Consider the following 25,774-nt stretch of genomic DNA (forward strand, 5'->3'; position numbering starts at 1 on the left):
TCAGTTGTTTTAAGGCCGGCGCCGCTGATCGCTAGGCTAATCCTCCACCTAGCGGCACCGGCACACCGGGTTCTAGTCCCGGTCGGGGTGCCAAATTCTGTCCTGGTTGCCCCTCTTCCAGGCCAGCCCTCTGCTGTGGCCAGGGAGTGCAGTGGAGGATGGACCAAGTGCTTGGGCCCTACACCCCATGGGAGACCAGGAAAAGCACCTGGCTCCTGGCTCCTGCCATCAGATCAGCATGGTGCACCGGCCACAGCGCGCTGGCCGCGGCAGCCATTGGAGGGTGAACCAACGGCAAAGGAAGACCTTTCTCTCTGTCTCTCTCTCTCACTGTCCACTCTGCCTGTCAAAAAAAAAAAAAAAAAAAAAAAAAAAAAAAAAAAAAAAAAAAACCTCAGTTGTTTTAAACAACTAGAATTTAAGAGGCATTAAGAGAACATAATAGATTACTTTAAAATAACACAAAATCTGTCTCTTTGGTTCTTCAAAAGTCAGAAATAAAACCTTAAATTTAAGACCTGGTGCATTGAATCAAATCCCATAATTTGGAACAGTTTTAAGAGTCAGAACTAGGGAAGAAAGAATAGCACCTGCATGGGAGGCCAGGAGGAAGCACCTGGCTCCTGGTTTCAGATCAGCGCAGCATGCTAGCTGCAGCGCACCAACCGTAGGGGCCATTTGGGGGGTGAACCAATGGAAGGAAGACTTTCTCTCTGTCTCTTTCTCTCTCACTGCCTTACTCTGCCTGTCAAAAAAAAAAAAAAAGAAGAAATCAACAAATGACAAAACTGATGAGGATGTGGTAAAAAGTTTCTCTGGTCCACTGTTGGTGGGAATGTAAACTGGTGCAAGCCACTGTGAAAGACCATATGGAGCTATCTTACAAATCTGATTATAGACCTACCATTTGATCCAGCCATCCCACTCCTTGGAATTTACCCAAACCAAAAGAAATTAGCATATGCAAGAGTTATCTATAACCTCATGTTCATCGCAGCACAGTTCACAATAGCTGAGATCTGGGAACAATCCAGATATCAATCAATTGTTGACTTGATAAGAAAATTATGGTATATACACACTATGGCATACTACTAAGTTATTAAAAAAGAAAGAAAAAGAAACCCTGTCTTTTGCAACAAGATAGATGAAACTGGAAACCATTATACTTAGTAAAATAAACGAGTCCCTGAAAGACAGATATCATGTTTGCCCTGATCTGAGGTAGCTAATAGAGTACCTAAAATGTAATGTATTGGAGTTATATACACATTTTGAGATTTGATGATTGTTTAGAGCACTTGTCTCTTCCACTGAGGAACAGTGATTTTTTTTAAATTTTTTTTTTTCTTCATACTATTTGCTGACTTGTTGAACTCTTACTTAGTGTAGGGTTAACTATACAATCATTAAGTAAACAAAACAGATTTTGTAAAAGTTAGGTGGGAATGTGAGAGGGAAGAGGAGAAAGGGTTGGCGTGTGTGTGGGAGGGAGGGTATCAGGGGAAGTGTCACTTACATTCATTAGTCTGTATATATGAAATACATCAAACATATTAAATAAAATTCTAGAAGTAAATATTTAAAATTCAAAAATTTTATACCAATAACAAGAATTTTAAAGGTGTTTATATATAAATAATGCATATGTGTGTTTGTGTTTGACATTACAATATAAATGTACATATATATAATTTGTAATATAAATATATAGAGAGCAACATTTTGAAATTTTTATAATGTATTTATCATCAGAAAAGAATAGCTCAGATTTCTGTAATAATCCAGTTTCTGGTCATTACAAGAATGAAGAGTAAGCCACCAAGTTGTAGCTCATAATCTCTGTTTCTCTGTGTCTCCAAGTCTACCAACCTCTAAAATTAAATAAACATACATGATTCTGGGATAAAAATCACATTCAGATCCCACTATTTTCCCACATAATTTTCAGAAATATACTAGTATCTAGACACACAGATGAAAATTTATCTATGTATAAAATATATGTATGTTATATATGTTACATATATTCATATATATATATATATTACATTGAGGAGAAAGAATTATTACCTTGGCTAAAATGGCCCTGAGACACTGTGTACCTGACAGTTTCCAGGGCAACTTACAGAATGTTGGGAGTGATGATGATCTTACAGTAAAAGTGAAATCACCATGGCCACAGATTCACAGAGCTAGGATTGGCCTAGAATAAAATATTTGTGCAAAAGAGTGACTCCAGTGAATTTAAAAATTTACTTAAATTTTCATAATTAAAGGTTAATTTCAAGTTCCATGGATGTCTGTAAGGCTAAGAATGAAATCTCCTGCTAATGAGTGATGGAACTGGCCCTAAATTGTTCTCATATACTGTGAAAATAAAATTTGGACATCTTCCAGAATTTGATGGCCTTACAATGTTAAAGTAAATCATGGTAGCCTGAAGTTCCCTGCACTAGAATTGGCACAAACTAGGTTATTATTGATTGAGGTGGTAATAATAAATTTGAATCAACATGAAAAATAGAGAAATGTATTCATTTCAATATATTGACAGTTGTGTGTACAAATGGTAAATTTAGTAGAAGCAGGAATAAGGTTACAAGGAGATGTAAGAGATATTAATAAAAATAGCCCTAAATACACATTTAAATACAGAAAATGTGTGCTCTCTTAAATCAAAGAAAGCTTATGCCATTGAATTCAGTAATTTTAAAACCAAGATAAAATTGTCTTGATCCAATGCATGGAAATTTTAAAGAGAATGACAATTTTGATTCTCGAAATATAAGGAAGCTATAAAAAAGTGTCCTTGAAAGTGTAAAAGAATGTAATGTTCTAAAATTATTTGATAGGCCATAAAGATGGAGGTTGCTAAGACAACTTGAACATTATTTAGTGCACTCATCATATGAAAATATAAGTGCCCAAAAGAATCATCATACCTTGGCAGTGCTAAGATTGCTTTCCATGTGGATATTGACATACTCAGATGAAATTAATAAAATGAAAGACAAAATAAAAAAAAATAGAAACCTGATACACATGGAAGTTAAAACTTGGCCTTGCCCTTAGTAACAATGAGTATTTTAATGTGAGCCATAATTAAAAAATAAATATGTGGATGAATATTTGGTGAAAAAACAGTCTAGAATAAACTGGAAAAATTACAGTATGATACAGATTTGCAGTTTGGAAAATTTCCACAATCAGAAAATAATTTACAGTTCCAGGAGCATCTAGAAACATTAAGAATGTATCCTATGCTGATGACCATGATGGAGCTGGCACTGCAATGTCCTCAAATCCTATACACATGACAGTTGCTTGGACAACTTCCAGCATTTAGAGTGAGTTGAGGACCACACAATTATAAATCAAACCATGGTACCCATCATATCCCTGTGTTAGGAATGTCACAAATCGGGTTATTCATTACACATTAGGTGATAGTAGTAAATGACAACATAAATATGCATTCCATGGAAGGCATTTAATTTTGATTATATGGTGTATAAATTAGTAATTTGGAAGAAACAGTCATAATCATAGAGATGGGCTAATAATTGGATGGTAGAGTAGGGAGGAAGCTTACTGCTCTAGCCCAGGAGAAGATAGTTTTTAAAAAGTGGAAATAGAGTAGTCTCAGGGAAGAGTTAGGGAAAAAATGACAGAGGAAATTCTACTGACATGAGAGGGACACGGTGGACCCACATGGAGGGCATGGGGCCCACGGCTCATGACTCCAACAGCTGAGAGCCTATGCACCAGAACTGGAAAGTGAGGTGAGACAAGACCACAGTAGCCTGAGCCACTGGCAAAAATGTGGCAGGAACCTAGAGGGAATGAGGCTTAAATCTCCAAGGGAAAGTGTGCCAGCCAAACTAGAGGAGAGAAAAAAAAGGGACAGTACAGACACATTTCTCTCTCTCCAATCACCTCACAAAGGCATGCAAGCTGATAGAGCAGGAGCCATTTTGGACATACATAACAGCTGTGCCAGCTTGTGTCTGCACAAGGCAAGCAGCCGAGTGGAGACTCCTGATGCTGGTAGGGAGAAATAACAGGAAGCCAGGAACTTGTGACTGTGTGAAACTTCTGAAGCAAGACTGTGAAAAAATAAAAAACTGAGGGTGTGTGGGAAGACTCGCGGTGTGGCTGGGACTTTGAGCACTCTCAGTGGGAGAGGCCACAAGCTTGGGGGTTCCTGGTTACCTGATGAGAGACATTTCTGGAGAATCTGAACTTATACTGAGGACTACACAGATCCTTTGTGTGGTTCTTTGGACAGAGCAAATATTATACCCACTGGGGCTAGTACTCAGGCACTGGTCTCCATTGAGAAGAGCCCAACTGAGCAGAATATACTTCCCTTGTGATTAAAAAAAGGAGAAATAAGACTTAACATGTCAAACTTGGGTGTGTCACCTGAGGTACACCCTTAACCCCAGAGACTGAACAGAGTTCTCTGGCCACACCCACTACAAGCCTCCAGAGATTCAGTGAAAGCAGAAAGTCCACTTATCTACAGAGTCATAGTACAAAAATAAAATCCGCCACAGTGGAATAAAAAAGAAGAAATCGTGCTGGTCTGGACAAGTGGTGGCAAATTCTTTCAATTTCTGTTTGTTATGAAAGGTCTTTATTTCACCTTCATTCACAAATGAGAGCTTTGCAGGGTATAATAATCTGGGATGACAGCTTTATTCTCTTAGGACTTGGGCTAGATTTTGCCATTTTCTCTTAGCCTGCAGGGTTTCTGATGAGAAGTCTGCTGTGAGTCTAATTGGAGATCCTCTGAGAGTAATCTGATGTTTCTCTCTTATGCATTTTAGAATCTTCTCTTTTTGTTTCACTGTGGCAGTTTGATTACAATGTGTCATGGCAAGGATGTTTTCTGATCATGTCTATTCAAAGTTCTGTGTGCTTCCTGTACTTGGATGTCTCTTTCTTTTTCCAAACCCAGAAAGTTTTCTGCTAGTATTTCACTAAAAATGCCTTCTAATCTTTTCTCTCTCACCATGCCTGCAGCAACTTCTAGAACCAGAATGTTGGTCTTTTTTTTTTTATAGTATCCTGTAGATTCCCAACAGTCTTTTTTAGATTTCTAATCTCCTGTTCTTGTGTTTGGTTTGACTGTATACTTTCCTGTACTCTGTCTACTAAGTCTGGTATTCTCTCTTCTGCCTCACTGATTCTATTTTTAAGGCTCTCCATTGCATTTTTCACTTGTTGTATTGAATTCTTCATTTCATTTTGATTTCTTTTTAATATCTCAGTTTCATGTTCTGTTGAATTCTTCATTTCATCTTGATTCCTCCTGATAATTTTTACTTCATGGGAGAGATTTTCTTTCATGTCCTTCATGGATTTCAGTAGTTTGTGCATTTGCTTTTGATTACTTCTATGTAATCTTATGACCAAATTTTTGAGTTCTATTTCTTGCATTTCTTCTCTCATCATCTTCATGACCTAGTATTGAAATGTCATGTTCTTTTGGGAACATGATGATGTTTTCCTTATTCTTGCTTCTTGGATTCTTGCATTTGGCATTTGTGGAAATACTCGTCTTTTTTTTTTTTTTCTGGCAGTTTTTATCATTGTATTATAACTGTAGATAAATGGACTTTCTGCTTTCACTGAATCTCTAGAGGCTTGTAGTGGGTGTGGCCAGAGAGCTCTGTTCAGTTTTCAAGGGTAAAGGGTATGCCTAAGGTGACACACCCAGGTTTGGCATAGTAAATGTCTTTTTTTAATCAGAAGGGAGTTATATTCTGTTCAGCTCAGTTCTTCTCTTCAATGGAGACCAGTGCCTGAGTACTAAATCAAGTGGGTATAATATTCACTATGTCCCAAGGACCACATAAGGATGTGTGCTCTCAATGTGGGACCTCTGTCCTTAGTGAGAATTAACAGTAAAACTAGTCTTCAAATGCCTGTTTAGCTGGGAGCATAGGAAAAAGTGCTCAGGCAAGCAATATTGTGAAAAATTAGTTCTAAGTAATATGACAGATAACCCAGACAAAACAGCAGTCCAGCAAATCATTCAACCTCACTGAAACCACCAGTGTCTACATCATTCATTTTCTGTTAAATCTGTTTATAATAAGATGTAATTTGATGAACACTTGTAAGAAGCTGTGGGGACTTAAACAGGGATGAAGAGCTATTTCTTATGGGTAGCAATGGAGCTGGAATGGATTAGTTGCACAGCTAATATCTAGATGGGAAATAAAAGAGTTACTGCAGCTAGATGCATCATAGCATTTGTAGCCCTGTTATCATGGGATAGCCAAGCAACCTAGGAAAAGTGTTCCTCCTGAGGGTATCCTGAGGAACTGAATGTAAATCAGATTTATATTAATCCAGAAAGGACTTTGTAAATTGGAAGGAATAAAAACACACAATTGCAATAAAAATGAGGGCCACCTGCAGGAGCAGGGAATAATGCAACAAAAAAAGGTTATAAAAAATTATAAGTTAAATTAATACAAAAGTGTACTACAGGGGCCAGCACTGTGTCACAGCAGATTAATGCCCTGACCTGAAATGCTGGCATCCCATATGAGTGCTGTTTCGAGACCCAGCTGTTCCACTTCCAATCTAGTAATCTGCTATGGCCTGGGAAATAGGAGAAGGCCCAAGTGCTTGGGTCCCTGCACCTACATGGGAGATCTGGAGGAAGCTCCTGGTTTTGGATCAGCACAGTTCTGGCCATTGTGGCCAATTAGGGGTGAACCATTGGATGCAAAATTCTCTCTCTCTGCTTCTGCTCTTTCTGTGTAACTCTGACTTTCAAATAAATAAATCTTTAAAAAAAATACTACATTTATGCTCCTGCTTCTCTATTGCAATGGGTACCACATGGATAGACTTCATTCCATGTTCTTGTCTCAAGGCAATTAGGAATAGAATGAAAAAGCATAGAAAAGTGGCACCATGAATGAAAAAGGCATTATGCACTCAGTAATACAGGAAAATTCAGATGAGTGTTGCAACTTTTAGGGTTTGAGGTTGTCCCTTTAAGGAATGAGGATAATGTATGTGGTGACATCTACTTGCATATTCAAATAGACCTTGGGTAGTGGAGTCTAATCCAGATGTGCACACAGATAAGTTGAAATTTCTCATGGGTATATATGTCACCACACACTCATTCCCTTGTGTTGCACACAACACTTATTATCCAGAGCCAGGGTACACTATTATGGCTGGAACATGTGTCACTTGATATGCCTATGGTCACATCACTGGCTTGCACTACAATAATGTGGGGAAAGAATCCTGGGTGGCCAAAAAAGCAGCTATAAAACAAATAACTGTAATTCATGAAGATGGTATTCCAAATAACTGTTGAAATAACTGTTACTCAACTTTTAAATATTTATTATCTTATTGCCAAGGGCTTTTCTAGAGTCATTGCATTCATGAAGTTTCTCCCTGGTGTGAGTTCTCTGGTGTGATATGAGCTATGATTTATAACATATGATTTATAAAGGCTTTTCCACACTTATTAGATTCATAAGGTTTCTGCCCTGTGTGAATTGTTTTGATATGAGTATAACTTATAGAAAAAGGCTTTTCGGCAGTCATTACATTTATAAGGTTATTTCCCTGTGTGAATCCTCTGATGCATTTGGAGTTGGAACTTAAGATTTTCCACAGTGATTACACTCATGAAGTTTCAATACTGTGTGCATTCTCTGGTGCATTATGAGGTTTAACTTTTGTCCAAAGGCTTTTCCAGTCATTACATTCATAAAGTTTCTGCCCTGTGTGAATTCTCTGATGCATGATGAAAGTTGGCTTATGGCTAAATGCTTTCCACAGTTATTACAATCCTGAGTTTTCTACCCTGTGTGAATTCCCTGCTGTGATATGAGGTTTGTCTTTTGTCCAAAGGCTTTTCCACAGTCATTACATTGATGAGGTTTCTCCCCTGTGTGAATTCACTTATGTATGAGGAAGGCTGACTTTTCTCCAAAAGCTTTTCTACAGTCATTACATTTATGAGGTTTCTCCCCTGTGTGAATTTGCTGGTGTATGATGAGGTCTGACTTTTCTCCAAAGGCTTTTGCACAGTCATTACATTAATGAGGTTTCTGCCCTGTGTGAATTTCCTGATGTTTCCTTAGGACTGACTTCTGTCCAAAGACTTTTCCACAGTCATTACATTCATGAGGTTTCTCCCCTGTGTGAATTCTCTGGTGTATGATGAGGTTTGACTTTTGTCCAAAGGCTTTTCCACAGTCATTACATTTATGAGGTTTCTCCCCGGTGTGAATTCGCTGGTGTTTGATGAGGTTTGACTTTTGTGCAAAGGCTTTCCACAGTCATTACATTTATGAGGTTTCTCTCCTGTGTGAATTCGCTGATGTATGAGGAGGGCTGACTTTCGCCCAAAGGCTTTTCCACAGTCATTACATTTATGAGGTTTCTCCCCTGTGTGAATTTGCTGGTGTATTATGAGGTCTGACTTTTGTCCAAAGGCTTTTCCACAGTCATTACATTCATAACGTTTCTCCCCTGTGTGAATTTGCTGGTGCATGATGAGGCTTGACTTTTGTGTAAAGGCTTTTCCACAGTCACTACATTCATGAGGTTTCTCCCCTGTGTGAATTCTCTGATGTTTCATGAGGTCTGACTTGTGTCCAAAAGCTTTTCCACAGTCATTACATTGATGAGGTTTCTCTCCTGTGTGAATTCGCTGATGTATGAGGAGGACTGACTTTCGCCCAAAGGCTTTTCCACAGTCATTACATTTATGAGGTTTCTCCCCTGTGTGAATTTGCTGGTGTATTATGAGGTCTGACTTTTGTCCAAAGGCTTTTCCACAGTCATTACATTGATGAGGTTTCTCCCCTGTGTGAATTCGCTGATGTATGAGGAGGGCTGACTTTTGTCCAAAAGCTTTTCCACAGTCATTACATTTATGAGGTTTCTCCCCTGTGTGAATTTGCTGGTGTATGATGAGGTTTGACTTTCGCCCAAAGGCTTTTCCACAGTCACTACATTCATGAGGTTTCTCCCCTGTGTGAATTCTCTGATGTTTCATGAGGTCTGACTTGTGTCCAAAAGCTTTCCACAGTCATTACATTCATGAGGTTTCTCCCCTGTGTGAATTCTCTGATGTTTCATGAGGTCTGACTTGTGTCCAAAAGCTTTTCCACAGTAATTACATTCATGGGGTTTCTCCCCTGTGTGAATTCGCTGATGGTTTATGAGGTGTGACTTTTGTGTAAAGGCTTTTCCACAGTCAATACATTCATGAGGTTTCTCCCCTGTGTGAATTCGCTGATGTTTCCTTAGGACTGACTTTTGTCCAAAGGCTTTTCCACAGTCATTATATTCATAAGGTGAATTAAAACTGAGTGAATTTTCACAAGGTTTACATCTATAGAGTTTTCCCCTTGTATTGAGTCTGTGATTTATTGCAAGTTGTGGCTGTTGAAGGACAGGTTCAACATACCTAATGTACTTATAAAATTTCTTTCTTGTGTGAGTTTGTTGATGCATATTGAGGCTAGAATTTTCATGGATAGCTTTTTCTATTTGAGTTCCTTTTCCAAAAGTGACAGTTGATTTATTACAGTTTTCTGTCATATGAACCCTCTCAGATTTACAATACATCTTTCTTGTGAAGACTTTTGCTTGTCCAGTGGGTCCAAATGGCTGCTTCATGATGTGAATCTTGTCATGCTGACCAAAGGGCTCACAGAACTGGAGAGATTTTCCAGGTATCTTAGTGTTATCAAATTTCTCTTCAGCCTGTAGTTGATTAGGCCCACTGGGGGGATACACAGTGTGACATTTATTGCATTCCTCAGGCTTCAATCCTGAATAGCTTCCCTTTTGAATAATCAGTGTTGGAATACGGCTGGAATTTAAACTAAGTGTTTTTCTTAATTCAATTCTCTTGAGAGCTGATGTCTTGTTATTTTTCATAAAATCCTGATTCAGATTTTTGTCCTGACTTTGCTGGTTGATCCTAATCAGGTCATCCCTTTTCATGACCACTGAAATGAGAAAAAGCAATCATGTCACTGAATCACATGTAACTGTTTCTCCTGGCATACTCATGTAAAGGGAATGAAGGTACTTGTTATCCAAGTGGCATAAGATTTTCACAAAATCAGTATGAGGTACTTATTTGTGACCATTATATGGTTTTTCTCCTTAATGCATTAATATACCATGAGGTTTCCCAATGTTCAAACATGATCCTTTTTACTATGGGAAATTGTCAAGGATGGTAGAATGACATTTGTGCTATGGTGTGTGGGATGCCTGCATCTCAAAACAGTGTCAGTTTGAGCCCTGGCTACTCTGCTTGCAGAACAGCTCTCTGCCTATGTAAACTGGAAGGAACCAGATAATGGTTCATGTGCCTGGGAACCTGTGAGAAACCAGGGAAGACTAGATGGATTCTAGAGTTTTGGCTTCAGACTAGTTAGACGTAAGTGTTGCAGGCATCTGGGAAGTGAGCTAATAGAGGACCTCTTTCTCTCTCTCTCTTCTCTCACTATCACTCTGACTTTCACAAAGATGAAATAACTGTAAAATATTTTAAAGAATGGACAAATATTTAATAAAAATATTCACCCACTACCTAGCAACCATTTTTTTCCCTGTGCTTTTTCTCCAGTTTATTTTTATAAAAATTGTGTGCTTTTTGCTTCTCTGATATCTCAACCATAAACATGAAAAAGTTTCACTGATCATTTACTTGCAGGTGGAGAAGAGTGAAATGTGCCTGTACTTTAAGCAGGACAACATTTAAAGAGTATGATTTGAATCTCTGAGTGTCTCATGCTCAGTCTTCCTAGGTAAACATCATTTGTGGGATTTTTCAAATGAAAAACTACTTTGTCTCTACTCTATGACAGCTTCCCCAAATTCCTAAGGACACCCAACACCTTCAGCTTCTCAGAAGTACAACAGGAACAGAAAATTCCCAATATACCACTTTAGTTAAACACTCCCAATCAGTTTGAAGAATTTGTTTCTGCAAACTGGGATGTGCTCATCTTCTTTGAAAAGTGTTTTCTAACTCATTCTGAAATCATCAGTGCTGGTTACCTCCTCTAAATTCTTTCTAGAAGCATTCGTGTGTGATAATTTGAATTTCTGGAGGCTTTTGATCAGTTGCCTCCTATTTTCACTGAAAGCTTCATTTCCTATGCTTTTCTTATCTTTTTATTTGCTTATTTCTCAATGATACTGAAAAATAAGAGAGAAATCATACTTCAAACTCCACCCTTCAAGAAATCTGAGCCACTCAACATAAACCCATGAGGCTACTTGACTTTGGGTCTCAAAATCTCATTACTTTCTTGGTGAGTCTAGGATCACTTATTTTCATGTTTTATATAAGTTCATGCTTAGTTTATGATTTCCTTTTTTTAAAGATTTATTTTATTTATTTGAAAGCTAGAATTATAGAGAGAGAGATAGAGAGAAGTCTTCCATCTGCTGGTTCACTCTCCATATGGGCACAACAACCAATGCTGGGCCAAAATGAAGTTAGGAGCCAGGAGTGTCTTTCTTGTCTCCCACATGGGTACAGGGGGCCAAAGACTTGGGCCAACCTCTGCTCTTTTCTCAGGTGCATTAGCAGAGAGCTGGGTTAGAAGAGGACTAGCTGGGACTGGAACTGGCCCCCGTATGCAATGCTAGTGTTGCAGGCTGGAGCTTTAACACACTGCACCACAGTGTCATTCCTAGCTTCATAATTTCTGATGTCACAGCACAGAGGCTTACTCATGCCCATCTTTTATTTTTAAAGATTTATTTATTTGAAAGTCAGAGTTACACAGAGAGAGGACAGGCAAAGAGAGAGTAAGGTCTTGATCCAATGGTTCACTCCCCAATTGGCCACAATGGCCAGAACTGTGCTGATCTGAAGCCAGGAGCCAGGAGCTGCTTCTGGGTCTCCCTCGGGTGCAGGGGTCCAAGGACTTGGACAATCTTCTACTGCTTTCCCAGGCCATAGCCAAGAGCTGGATTGGAAGTGGAGCAACTGGGTCTCGAACTGGTGCCCATATGGGATGGTGGTGCTTCATGCTAGGGTGTTAATTCACTGCACCACAGCACCAGCCACATGACCATCTTTTAGCATTTACTTATTTAGATACTTGAGAGTCAGAGAGACAGAGTGAGAGATAAAGACAGACTGAAAAAGAGGTTTGCCAACTGTAGGCTCACTCCTCAAATGTTTCCAACAGACTAATTTAATTTGAGAGGCACAGAGGAAAAAAAAGAAAGAGACTAAGAGAGAGTTCCCATTTATTGATTCAGTCCTGAGCAAGTTCTAAGCCTGGGCAAAATCATGAGTGGGAACTCAATCTGAGCAATGAGTTAGAAATAAGTTTCTGGGGGCTGGCATTGTGGCATAGCAGGTAAAGCCACCACCTGCAGTGCCAACATCACTTATGGGCACCAGTTTAAGGCCTAGCTGCTCCACTTCTGATCCAGCACTCTGCTATGGCCTGGGAAAGCAGTAGAAGATGGCCCAAGTCCTTGGACCCCTGTACCCATGTGGGAGACCTGGAAGAAGCTCCTGGCTCCTAGCTTCAGATCAGTACAGCTCCAGCCAGGACAGTCAATTGGGAAGTGAACCAGTGGATGGAAGACCTCTCTTTCTCTGCCTCTCCTTCTTCTCTCTCTCTGACTTTCAAATAAATAAATAAACCTTTAAAAAAAAAAAAAAACAGAAACAGGCTGGTGTGGCGGCTCAATAGGCTAATCCTCTGCCTACAGCACTGGCATACCAGGTTCTAGTCCTGGTCACGGTGCCGGATTTGTCCCGGTTGCCCCTCTTCCAGGCCAGCTCTCTGCTGTGGCCCAGGAGTGCAGTGGAGGATGGCCCAAGTGCTTGGGCCCTGCACCCACATGGGAGACCAGGAAAAGCACCTGGCTCCTGGCTTTGGATCAGTGTGGTGTGCCAGCCACAGCACACCGGCCATGGTGGCCATTGGAGGGTGAACCAATGGCAAAAGGAAGACCTTTCTCTCTCTTTCTCTCTCACTGTCCACTCTGCCTGTCAAAAAAAAAAAAAGAAAAATTAATCTTAAAAAAATAAGTTTCTGTATGTTGCCTAATTAACAAGCACTGAAGGAACTAATAAGTGCATGAAGGAAAAGGTATGAAAGTGTAGAGAAGGACAAGTTAGAATTGGGGGAATGTATCAAACCTAGATAAAAGCCTTAGTAACATCAGAAAATGACTGGATTTTTTTTTTTAATCAAAGAACATCTTCACTAAGAACAAAAGTTAGAAAGATACTGGTATCTCTAAATACCTGTGTCTGATGCACAAAACCAGCTGTCATCGGGAGTAAGGCTTGAGAAAAAATTCATGGAAAGAACACCAGTCAACATCTGCACACTCTGCCTTGGCCTCCCTGTCTCTTATGTGCAGACTGACCTGAAAGGCTCTGATTCAAGCATTCATCCACCATCCATGGCTCTTCTCCTCGCTCCAACTTGAAGATCAAGTCAGGCTTGGTAATGCAGTGCCCTATTAATGGAAACAAAGTAAGACTTTGTGAAATCACTATCTTGGGTTATTTAAAGGACTACAGCTTGGTTCAGGAGCTATGCAACAAATGTTCCAATTTGAATCTTTTGTTAGATGGTAGATATTCAGATTATTCATGGACTCACATTCTAATCCTGCCCAATATTAAACATTATAAAGTGTTCCCTTATTTGTCAAATAGCAAGAAAATGTTATCACTGGGTGTGTGATGAGTGTCACTCACCCAAGGAGGACAGGTTGCTGTAGGTCTCCAGCATCACATCTCTGTACAGGATTTTCTGAGCATTGTTCATTTTCTGCCATTCTTCCCACGTAAAGTACACAGCCAGGTCTTCAAATGCTGTCATCACCTATAATAATACACTTCAAGTCAACATGTTAACTCTGTCACAAAATAAACACTGACAGTTGTGTATGGATATGAAGGAAAAAAGGAAGGATATGGTTTCACCTTAGACTTGTTGAGTGTTTAGAAAGCCACACAGAGCATTCAACAGAGTCAAACCCATGATCTACAGACTGTGAGAAATGCCCAAGCTGGAGGGAAACAGGAGGTTCAAATCACAAAGGCCACTTCATTCAAGGGGGAATTGCACAACAGGCTAGAAGAGGGGCAATACTGACTCTTGACTGGGCAATGTTAAGGAGAAGTATGTAGAAGCATTAAGAAAAAAAAGGCAAGAAACCATCAGTGAAACTATGATGGGAATGAACAGAAAACAATTTCCAGGAAAACACCATGCATATCATTTCCAAAATGTCAGAGAAAAAATATATTAAAAGACAGGGCAGACATTTAGCTTAGTGTTGTTTATGATGCCACCTCAGAGTGTCTATGATTTCCAATGCCAGCTCTAGTTTCTAGCTCCCAGTTAATGCAAACCTGGGGAAGCAATGGTGATGTCACCAATGAAGGAGGCCTAGATTCCATTCCTCAATCCTGGCTTCAGTCCTGCCCCGCCTGTTTGGTATGGTTATCTAGGAAGTGAATTAATGTGTCAAAGCTCTCTATACCTCAGTCCGTCAACTTTTTTCTCTATCAAGCTAATAAATATTTTGAAGAGAGAAAATACAGGTAAGACAAAGAATACAAATTAGCTTTTGCCCTTATCTATGATTATTCTACTGATAAACAATTGAAATAACATACCAAATTAAAGTGAAAACAATGGAAATACTTGCCCAAAACATTCAAATGATAAACATTTGAAATAACACTATACATAATTAAAGTGAAAGCAATGGAATTATTTGCCCAAAAAGAGAACCTGGGAATGTCTGCAGTACAATCTACATTTGTGACTCACTCAGAAAAATGCTTAGAGATTTGTTTCAGAACCTGCAATAGTCACCAGAATTGTGATCCAGCAGGCTAAGCCTCCACCATCAATGCTGGCATCCCATGTGAACAGAGGACTTGGGTCCTTGCTGCTCCACTTCCAATCTAGTTCCCTGCTAATCTGATTGAAAGAGCAGTGAAAATGGCCTGAGTATTTGGACCCTTCCACAAATGTGGGAGACCCAAGGAATCCCAGGCTCCTGGCTTTGGTCTGAACCAGTCCCAGCCATTGCGGGCATTTGGAGAATGAACAGTAGATAGAAGATATCGCCTTTTGTCTCCCTGTCTCTCCCAATCTCTGCAAGTCCACCTTTCAAATAAATAATCTTAAAAAATAAATGAGTCTCCAGTAGATTCTTTTCTCCACACATTCCTTATCCTATTCCAGAATCCAATTCAGCTTCTCAATGGTATTAAGAACTCCATCACTCTAACAATTTGAAAACAAGCTTAACTAATTTGTGTTTTAGCATAGCTAATTCTTCCTCTTGCAGAATGCTAAGTGTTTACTTCATAGGTAGCACTAAAACACTGTTCAGTACATCATCTATGTGTAGACTGTTTCAGACATGACCCCCAAAATGTAGCATATTGTGCTTAGTTTCAACTCAATTCATGTAACAAATATATATTTTGCTATAGCAACAGAAAGACAAGAGACCAAACTGCATTATTATAGATGACAGTAATGTTTCATAATCATGCCAAATTCATAATTCATTTATGTATATTCTGTGAGAACAAATTTTATGTTTATTTTTCTATTTTAAAATGTTTTAAAGATTTATTTATTTATTTGAAAGTCAGAGTTACACAGAGAGAGGAGAGGCAGAGAGAGAGAGGTCTTCCATCTGCTGGTTTAGTCCCCAATTGGCTGCAATGGCTGGAACTGCACCAATCTGAAGCCAGGAACCAGGAGCTTCTTCTGGGTCTCCCGCATGGGTTCAGGGGCCCAAGGACCTGGGCCTTCTATAGCAGAGAGCTGGAGCAGAAGTGGAGCAGCCGGGTCTCAAACCGGTGCCCATATGGGATGTCGATGCTTTAGACCAGGGCATTAACCCACTGAGCCACAGAGCTGGCCCCATATTTTCCATTTTAATTAACTAGTATACTGGGACTGGCACTGTGGCTAGCAGGTAAAGCCACTGCCTTCAGTGCTGGCATCTCATATTGGTGCCAGTTCAAGTCCCAGTGGCTTCACTTCCAATCCAGCTCTCTGCCAAGGTCCTGGGAATTCAGTAAAAGATGGCCTAAGTCCTTGGGCCCCTGAACCCATGTGGGAGACCCAGAAGAAGCTCTTCACTTCTAGCTTTGGATCCGTGTAACTCCGGCCATTGTGGCAAACTGAGGAGTGAACCAGCAGATGGAAGACTCTCTCTTTCCCTCTGCCTCTCTGTAACTCTGACTTTCAAATAAATTAAAAAAATTAAAAAAAATTAAATAAACTAGCATTAAACACCTAAAATGAGCACTGACAAGCTGGGGAATAATTAAAAACAAAACAAAAAAACACTTACAGGTGATATATTAATTTTCTTTCCTCTTAGAAACATGTGGAGGACCCAGAATCATACCTGGGAGAGAAGGTGAATGGCAGGAGTTCAAAGAAAACTCTGGAGGCCAACGCTGCGGCATAATGGGTAAAGCTGCTGCCTGCAATGCCAGCATTCCATATGGGTTCTGGTTCAAGTCCTGCCTGCTCAACATACAATCTAGCTTTCTGCTATGTCCTGAGAAAGCAGTGGAACATGGTCCAAGTCCTTGGGCCACTGCACCGGCATGGGAGACCCAGAAGCTCTTGGGTCTTGGCTTTGGATTGGCTGAGCTCCAGCCTTTCCAGTAATTTGGAGGGTGAGCCAGCAGATAGAAGACTTTCTCTCTGCAACTCTTTCAATAAATAAATGAAATCTTAAAAAAAAAAAAACACTCTGGTTTCCTTCTGCACTGAACAGTGGGGGAAAAAAGGATATAATAGAATGAATATAGAATAATAAATACATTAACCAAGAAAACATCAGCTTCACTGTGGAGGAATAAACCTGTAAAAATAGAAATACATAGGAAAATGCACCCAACCTATATTAAGTGGCAGAGATTAAAAGAAGTTATCATTGGTTTAACGAAAGCATTATCTACAAATTTTGTAAAATAATAACGTAAAAGTAAAAAGAAATGTTGAGTGTTCAAATGAATAAGGTTATCAGAGATAAACATTATGTTGTTATTAAAGTTTATACTAAAGAAAGTTAACAAATACACATAATGTATATTTAATGCAGTGCATTTTACCAGTAATGATTCCAAGTAGCACCTTTCCCTGTATTCATCCCTTCACAAAACCCTGGATTGGGGCTGGCACTGTGGCCTAGCAGGTAAAACTGCCACCTGCAGACTGGCATCCCATATAGGCACTGGTTTGATTCCCAGCTTCCCCACTTCTGATCCAGCTTTCTGCTATGGCCTGGGAAAGCAGTAGAAGATGGCCCAATCTTTGGGCCCCTGTACCCATGTGGAAGACCCAGAAGAAGCTCCTGGATCCTGGCTTTGGATTGGCACAACTCTGGCCATTGCAGCCAACTGGGGAGTGAACCAGCAGATGGAAGAGCTCTCTCTCTCTCTGCCTCTCTCTCTCTCTGTGTGTAACTCTTTCTAATAAATAACTAAATAAATCTTTTTTAAAAAGACACTGATTTCACCATTTCACTTGATTTACCCCATGAGATACCAGTAAAAGTGATAGAAATAGACAATTTCTTAAAATATTTATTTATATGAAAGAGTTACACAAATAGAGAAGGAGAGGCAGAGAAGAGAGTGAGAGAGAGGGAGGGAGGAAGAGAGGTCTTCGAACTGCAGGTTCACTCCCCAGATGGCTGCAATGGCTGGAGCTGTGTAGATCCAAAGATATGAACCAGGAGCTTCTTTCAGGTCTCCCACAAGGGAGCAGGGGCCAAAGGACTTGGGCCATCTTCTACTGTTTTCCCAGGCTGTAGCAAAGAGCTGGATCAGAAGTGGAGTAGCCGAGTCACGAACAGACACCCATATGAGATGCTGGCACTGCAGGCGGTGATTTACCTCCTATGTCACAGAACCAGCCCCAGAAATAGACAATTTGTAAAGTATTTGCCTTCTCAGATTTTCTTTTTCTGACAGTTATCTTCTGAAAAACCCTGGGGCCTGCCTGTTAAAGAGATCGTATGTAAGCTGGCACCATGGCTCACTAGGCTAATCCTCCACCCACCGCACTGGTATTCCAGGTGACAGTCCCAGTTGGGGTGCCGGTTCTGACCCAGTTGCTCCTATTCCAGTCCAGCTCTCAGCTGTGGCCTGGGAAGGCAGTGGAGGATGGCCCAAGTGCTTGGGCCTTGCACCCACATGGGAGACCAGGAGGAAGTGCCTGTCTCCTAGCTTTGGATCAGCACAGCATGCTGACCATAGTGGCCATTTGGGGGGTGAACCAATGGAAGGAAGACATTTCTCTCTGTCTCTCTCTCTCTCTCTCACTAACTCTGCCTGTCAAAAAAAGAAAAAAAGAGATAATATGTAGCTAAGATTCACCACAAACCACAGACACTTAAGTGAAGCCTCAATCAGTTCCCCAAATGGCTAAACTCTCATTTCTGCTCCTGGACTGATCATAGGAACTGCCCAGCTGAGTACAGCCCATAACACAGAGTCAGAACTGCAAATCAAATGGCTATTTGTTAAGCCATTGTGTTTTCTGATTTGTCCTACATCAAATGCTGATATATATCAGTAAGTATGGCAGAAAGTTGAATCACATGCAAACTACAATGCATTCAACTTCAAAATTTCATTTGGAAGTTCCCATAAAACAAGGCCAGCATTGTCACATAGCAAGTAAACCTGCCGTCTGCAATACTGCAATACAAGCACCCCATATGAGCACTGGTTCATGTTCTGGCTGTTCTGCTTTTGATCTAGCTTCCTGCTGATGGCCTGAGAAAAGCAATGGAAGATGATCCAAATACTTGGGCAAATGCTACCAATGTGGGAGATCCAGATGAAGATCTTGGTTCCTGGCCTCATTCTTTCCTGGCCCTGCTCAATGCAGCCATCTGTGATGTGAACAAGCAGAAGGAAGATCTCTCTGGGTCTCTCCTCTATATACAATATTTTCAAATAATTAAAAAAAAAAACTTAGAAAAAAGCTCCTATAAACACAATCTTTGCCTATCAATTAGACCTTAGAAAAGCTGCTGATACTAAAAAAAAAAAAAAAGTCCTGGGATTCATAAAAATAAATCATCTGGAGACCATAAGGTTGTTCTTCACATTTCAGCTTATATATGGTCATTGTGTTCTTTTGGTTTATATTTTAAGAAGCTTATTATCATATGAAATCTAATTTAATATCATTTTACTATCTCAGAAGGCAGGATAAAGGTTCACAGTAATTTTCTGTAGCTGCATATATACTGCATATTGTTCAATAAGAAATTACTGAAAGGGAGAAAATTTTTGATATGCTTTTTGTTTTTTTTAAAGATGTATTTATTTATGTGAAAGTCAAATTTATGCAGAGAGAGAGAGAGAGAGAGAGAGAGAGTGGGAGTGGGAGAGATCTTCCATCTGATGGCTCACTCTGCAAATGGCTGAAATGGCTGGAGCTGCACCAACCAAAGCCAGGACCCAGGAGCTTCTTCCAGGTCTCCCACATGGGTGCAGGGACCCAAGGACTTGAGCCATCTTCTACTGCTTTCCCAGGCCATAGCAGAGAGCTGGATCAGAAGTGGAGCAGCTGAGTCTTGAACCTGTGCCAATATGAGATGTGGGCACTTCAGGCCAGGGCATTAACCCACTGTGCCACAGCTCCAGCCTCATGATATGCTTTTTGAAGTCATACACTCCAAACATAGCTTTAGTAGCAAAAGGGAAGACATGCTCATGAAAGTTTTCTAAAACAGTACTATTTGAACTGGTGACAATTTCTGAAATGGATCTGAAAAATAAATGTTTTTTAATTAAGTGTGGCAAGATAGAGAACATTAGACAGAAGTTAAGGTGCTGGGTATTTACAAATCATGTGACACTACACAAAGCATTTTCTCCTGAAATACAACTTTTTCATCTTTTTTACAGAAATCCTGGTGAAACTTCCTTGAGCTACCAGGAAGGCCTATTAGAATAGAGGGGACAGGAGTCCTCCAAGATGGTGGAATAGGGAGGGAGCACACTGACAGTCCAGGAAAAGATAGTTTAATAAAAGTGGAGATATTGTAGTTTCAGGGAAGAGTTAGGGGAAAAAAACTGCAGAAGAAACTCTTCCAGAACTAGTGGGACATGGTGGACGTATGTGGAGGGCACGGGTGCCCATGGCTCGGGACCCCAGCTGCCAAGTTTACACACCAGCACTGGAAAGGGAGGTGAGGCAAAACCTCAGTAGCCCAAGACACTGGCAGGGAAGTGTCAGGAAGACCCTAGTGGGAATGAGGCTTGAAGCCCTGTGGAGGAAAGTCCACCAGGCTAACTAAAAGAGAGCAATAAATAAAATAAAATAAAATAAAATAAAATAAAATAAAATAAAATAAAATAAAATAAAATAAAATAGACCAGTATGGACATGATTCTCTCTCTCCACTCACCTTACAAAGGTGAGCAAGTCAAAGCGCAGGCACCATTTTGGACATATGTAAAAGCTGTGCCACCTCAGGGCTGCGCCCGCCCTCAGCCAAGCAGAAAAAACTGACTCTGGTGGGAGAAATAAAAGGAGGTTAGGACCTAGTCATGTGTGGGAGCTTATGAACTGTGACTGTGAAAAAAAAAAAAACTGAGGGTGTGTGAGAGAACTCATGGAGTGCCTGAGATGTGAGTACTCTTGGGAGATGCTGCAAACTTGGTAACCTTGGCAACCTGGTGGAAGACTGCAGGGGAATCTGAGTTTACACTGAGGACTGCACAGATCCTTTGTGTGGTCCTTGGGACAGAGCAGACGAATATTATACCCACAGGAGCCAGAGCTCAGACACTGACTGCCTTCATTTCCACTCAGCTGTGTGGAATTACTTCACTTCTTAATAAAAAAAAAAAAAAAAACATCTGAATGAAAGATCTCTGTGAGTGAGATCCCAGTGGAAAGAACAGGTCTTCAAAGAAGGAGGTACCTTTCTCTGAAGGGAGGAGAGAACTTCCACTTTGACTATGACCATGTCCAAATAAGATAAGAGTCGGAGAACTCAAAAGGCTTCCATAGCCTTGGAAACTCATGACTGGTGCATAGGGAGATTACTGATGCCATAAACAGGAGTGTCAATTTGTAAAGTCAACAACAGGAGTAACTGTGCACTTACTCCTCATGTAGGATCTCTGTCCTTAATGTGCTGTACATTGAGATTTAATGCTATAACGAGTACTCAAACAGTATTTCTCACTTTGTGTTTCTATGGGGGTGCAAACTGTTGAAATCTTTACTTAATGTATACTAAACTGATCTTCTGTATATAAAGAAAATTGAAAATGAATCTTGATAAGAATGGAAGGGGAGAGAGAGCGGGAGAGGGGAGTGTTGCTGGTGGGAAGGAAGTCATGGAAGGGGGGAAGCCAATGTAGTCCATAAGCTGCACTTTGGAAATCTATATTCATTAAATAAAAGCTAAAAAAAAAAATAGATGGTGGGAGTGGTTGCAATGGCATATGCTGAAAAGGAAAACAAAGGAGACTTTTCATGATCTTTCCCTGTTGACATCACGGGCTGATGAAGCTATTTTCCCTGTAAAACAGTGCACACCTCCATTAGGAAGAAATCTGCTGGAAAATCAACCTCTTAGGATACAGCAAGGATACATAAGACTTGTCTAACCACATGAAGTGCTCGCATAATATTCCAATTCCTCATTAATTCCTGGCTTGGCAACTACATTTGAAAGAAACATACTATAAGTTGGCTGGCACCATGGCTCACATGGCTAATCCCCCACCTGCGGTGCCAGCACCCTGGGTTCTAGTACCAGTCGGGGTGCTGGATTCTGTCACAGTTGCTCCTCTTCCAGTCCAGCTCTCTGCTGTTGCCCAGGAGTGTAGTGGAGGATGGCCCAGGTCCTTGGGCCCTGCGCCTGCATGGGAGACCAGGAGGAAGCACCTGGCTCCTGGCTTTGGATCAGCACAGTGTGCCGGCCATGGCGGCCACTTGGGGGGTGAACCAATGGAAAAAGGAAGACCCTTCTCTCTCTCTCTCTCTTTCTCTCACTCTCTCACTAACTCTGCCTGTCAAAAAGATAGATAGATAGAAAGAAAGAAAGAAAGAAAGAAAGAAAGAAAGAAAGAAAATAAAAAAAACATACTATAAGTGGAGAAATTAAAATGGGGAAAGAATTTTTGGAAATTGTCATTATATATATTAATATTTTTTAAATTCTCATAATTAAATTGTGGTTCTAAAACCTCAAATACTTCTACAGATATTTAGAAAAAACCTCCAAGGACTCTCTTTAACTTTAGTGTTGAAAGAAGAAAATAATATCCTGAAGAAATCATTTTTAATCCTTTAAAATGATGTTTGATCTTACCTATTAAAATAATTTGTGGACCATCAATGGATCATATTTTACAGTAAAATAGTAATAATTTGGTGCATTAATATGGCTGGAAAACAGGGTGAATGCCTTGTAAAATCATTGTGAATATTTAAAGCTGCACTATCTTGAAATTCTTTACCCAAAACATCCTGAAATTCATCTATCCATCACATCCAGTTATCTGTGTATTTTTAACAAAGCTATATTTAAAAAAAAACCACTTAAGTAGTGGTTTCTGACACAAATTAGGCAAGAGACAAATATTAGGGTGTCACGGAGCTCCTGCTTTTACTCCTCTTCTAGTCTAAATGAGAATTGCCATGAAATTACAGACAAACTCTTGAGGATTTGAGTGATGGTCTCATGGGCCATTGACTGTTGGCCCACAGCTATTGGTCATTTTTTCTATGTATAGCGTATGAATTGTGCCATGCAAATGCCTATATCAGCACTTATCTGGTAATTGCCTTTCAGTGACTTCATTCTGCAACTTGAAGGACCTCAGTCTTGAACTTCAGTCTTACATAACTTCATCTCAGACCCAGAATAAAATTATTACTTAGTTCCCAGCATCATACAATGTAAACAGAAAATGAAGTTGTAGGCATCAAACAAGAATAGTATCATGAAATAGTGAATTCCCTTGTCCTTTCTAAAAATTATTGCTCCCCATAGTGGTAGCCACACACTTCTGACAGCAGGAGTTGCTGATTTTAGAATTATGGTTGAAAATTCTGTGGGGATTCCTGAGAAGAAAGTGGGAAGGCAGCACGCAACACTCAATTGTTGTTGATTGATCTTTTACAATTCATTTTCTCTCACTGATTTTAAATACACCTTTGTTTTTATTTGACAGGTAGAGTTATAGACAGTAAGAGAGAGACAGAAAGGTCTTCCTTGTGCTGGTTCACTCCCCAAATGGCCGCTGTCGCCAGCGCTGAATTGATCCAAAGCCAGGAGCCAGGTGCATCTTCCTGGTCTCTCATGGGGGTGCAGGGGCCACGCACTTGGGCCATCCTTCACTGCCTTCCCTGGCCACAGCGCAGAGCTGGACTGGAAGAGGAGTAACCAGGACTAGAACACAGTGCCCATATGGGATGCCAGTGCCACAGGTGGAGGATGAACCAAGTGAGCCATGGTGCCAAGCCCTAAATACACCTTCTGACCAGCATTTATAATTTCAAGCACTTAGAAATAGGAGCTCTAACAATTGATTTTACTGAATCAATAATGAAAAATATAGTCCCTAAGACATAAAGAGAGTGAGGATCACAGACTGAAAGTAATTCAGGATCCTGCAAGGACTAAATTTGAGGTCAAGCTTGAGCTACTTATGACTAATAGAAGCAACCAGTGTTATCTGATCAAGTTTTACTAAATGGGCATGGTATCCCATATTTGTGCCAGTTTGTGTCCCAGTCTCTCCACTCCTGATCCAGCTCCCTGCTATTAAACCTGGGAAAATGGCAGCAAAAGATGGCCCAAGTGTGTGGGCCTCTGCCCACACCACAGTGCCAGCCCTAATAAGTCTTAAAAACCTAAAGAAAGAAAATGTAAAATATATCAATTATAGTTGTATATAGGTATAAATTTCTGAAAAGTACGTAATTTCATCCTTTTAGACATCTAAAACTTATTTGTAAATTATATAATTAAAAAAGATAAAAAAGACATTGATTCTTATGTCTCTTCAGCATAAGACATCAACTTTTCCAGGTTCTAGATGCACTTATTCAGAGTTTCATAGAAGTAATCAGTAATGTGGCTCAAATAACAGTCTTACCCAGGGAATCCCCCTAAATTTAAACAGGGTGCTCAATACCATTTTAGAAAAGTTCCAAAATATGTATCAGAAGAAAAAAATTATTTATTTGGTACATCTCATTTTAACTATAGTATTACCTAAATTTCCAATAGTCAGATGTACTCAAAAAATCCCACAGGCGGGAGAGATGGCCTAACACAGCAAGTAATTATTAAAATAAAAATTTTAAGCTACAACTTAACTAGGGAAAATAACATTCCACAGGTACCAAACTAAAATAATTAAGATGATGTAATAAAAGGAAACTCAATGTGTCCATGCATTAAAATTTATTACATTAAACTTAATAAACAAAAAGGTGATTATTCCAGCTGTTTCCCACTTGGCAGCCCAATTTTACCTGTTGAATCTGGAAAAAAGTAAATGGCATCTCATGGTAGATTACTAAAATCTTAATGCTATATGACATCGATTATGTCCACCACACTTTATATCTAATATTAACATATCTGATGCCTCTTAATAGATAAATGACCTGTCTTAACTATTACAAAAGTGGCAAATGTCAGCGCCGTGGCTCAATAGGCTAATCCTCTGCCTTGAGGCACTGGCACACCGGGTTATAGTCCCGGTCGGGGCGCTGGATTTTATCCCAGTTGCCCCTCTTCCAGGCAAGCTCTCTGCTATGGCCCGGGAGTGCAGTGGAGGATGGCCCATATCCTTGGGCCCTGCACCTGCATGGGAGACCAGGAAAAGCACCTGGCTCCTGGCTTCGGCTCAGCACTATGTGCCGGCTGCAGCGGCCACTGGGAGGTGAACCAACAGCAAAAGGAAGACCTTTCTCTCTGTCTCTCTCTCTCTCTCACTCTCCACTCTGCCTGTCCAAAAAAAAAAAAAAAAAAAGTGGCAAATGTGTTTTTGCTCAAAGCTTTTTTAACAGCTCCTCAGTCTAGTTTGCCTTCACTTTGAAAAAACACTTTTTCTAGGGTATACATGAGCATTTCATTGACTTGGCCATCAAACATAATTTTTGCAAAGAATTTAACTGTACCCAGCTTTTATCAGGAGCACAAGAATATATCACATTGATGACTTCCTCCTTTCATGAGACTATTTGAAACACTTGTGAAGAACATACAATGCTAATACCTTTTAGTCCTTTCTGGGAATATATCACATTGATGACTTCCTCCCTTCATGAGACTGTTTGACACACTTGTGAAGAACATACAATGCTAATACCTTTTAGTCCTTTCTGGGAATATATCACATTGATGACTTCCTCCCTTCATGAGACTGTTTGACACACTTGTGAAGAACATACAACGCTAATACCTTTTAGTCCTTCCTGGGTTTTGGTGCAATGCATGCCTCATTTAAAAAATTAATTGTCATGGATGCTATAAATCAGCCCAGCTTATATGGCCCCTTTTCCAATGAAAAGTCAAATTGAATTCTGTAGGCACTATCCTTAGTGCTCTCAGTGACTTCTTCACTCGTGGAGCTCATATATCTTCTAAATTCTCTGGATCATTTGTGATATCCATTACTTCTCAAGGGCTGTGATGCAAGGAATAACCTCTCTTGGAACCTTGC

General features: G+C 40.1%; 1 protein-coding gene across 4 annotated transcripts in view; it reads right to left on the minus strand.

The window, feature by feature from the left end:
• The window catches only part of LOC103345491 (zinc finger protein 717), a 554,757-nt gene that overhangs the window by 504,463 nt on the left and 24,520 nt on the right, over positions 1 to 25,774 (minus strand). The window contains exons 1-4 of one of the 4 annotated variants that reach the window (XM_089301825.1): positions 20,485 to 20,768; positions 13,763 to 13,889; positions 13,426 to 13,518; positions 397 to 10,016 (exon numbers count right to left, since the gene is read on the minus strand). The exons of 1 other annotated variant lie outside the window; for it this stretch is intronic. In XM_089301825.1, the coding sequence (XP_089157951.1) occupies positions 9,052 to 10,016; positions 13,426 to 13,518; positions 13,763 to 13,886 (1,182 nt within the window). In that variant the 5' untranslated portion in view covers positions 13,887 to 13,889; positions 20,485 to 20,768 and the 3' untranslated portion in view covers positions 397 to 9,051. Of the gene's footprint in view, positions 1 to 396; positions 10,017 to 13,425; positions 13,519 to 13,762; positions 13,890 to 20,484; positions 20,769 to 25,774 lie in introns of those variants that run through there. 2 more of the 4 variants (XM_089301824.1, XM_089301823.1) reach the window with 2 other exon arrangements.

This window comes from Oryctolagus cuniculus, chromosome 8, assembly GCF_051225735.1.
Source record: "Oryctolagus cuniculus isolate XC-2025 breed Fujian yellow rabbit chromosome 8, ASM5122573v1, whole genome shotgun sequence".
Lineage (NCBI taxonomy): Eukaryota > Metazoa > Chordata > Mammalia > Lagomorpha > Leporidae > Oryctolagus > Oryctolagus cuniculus.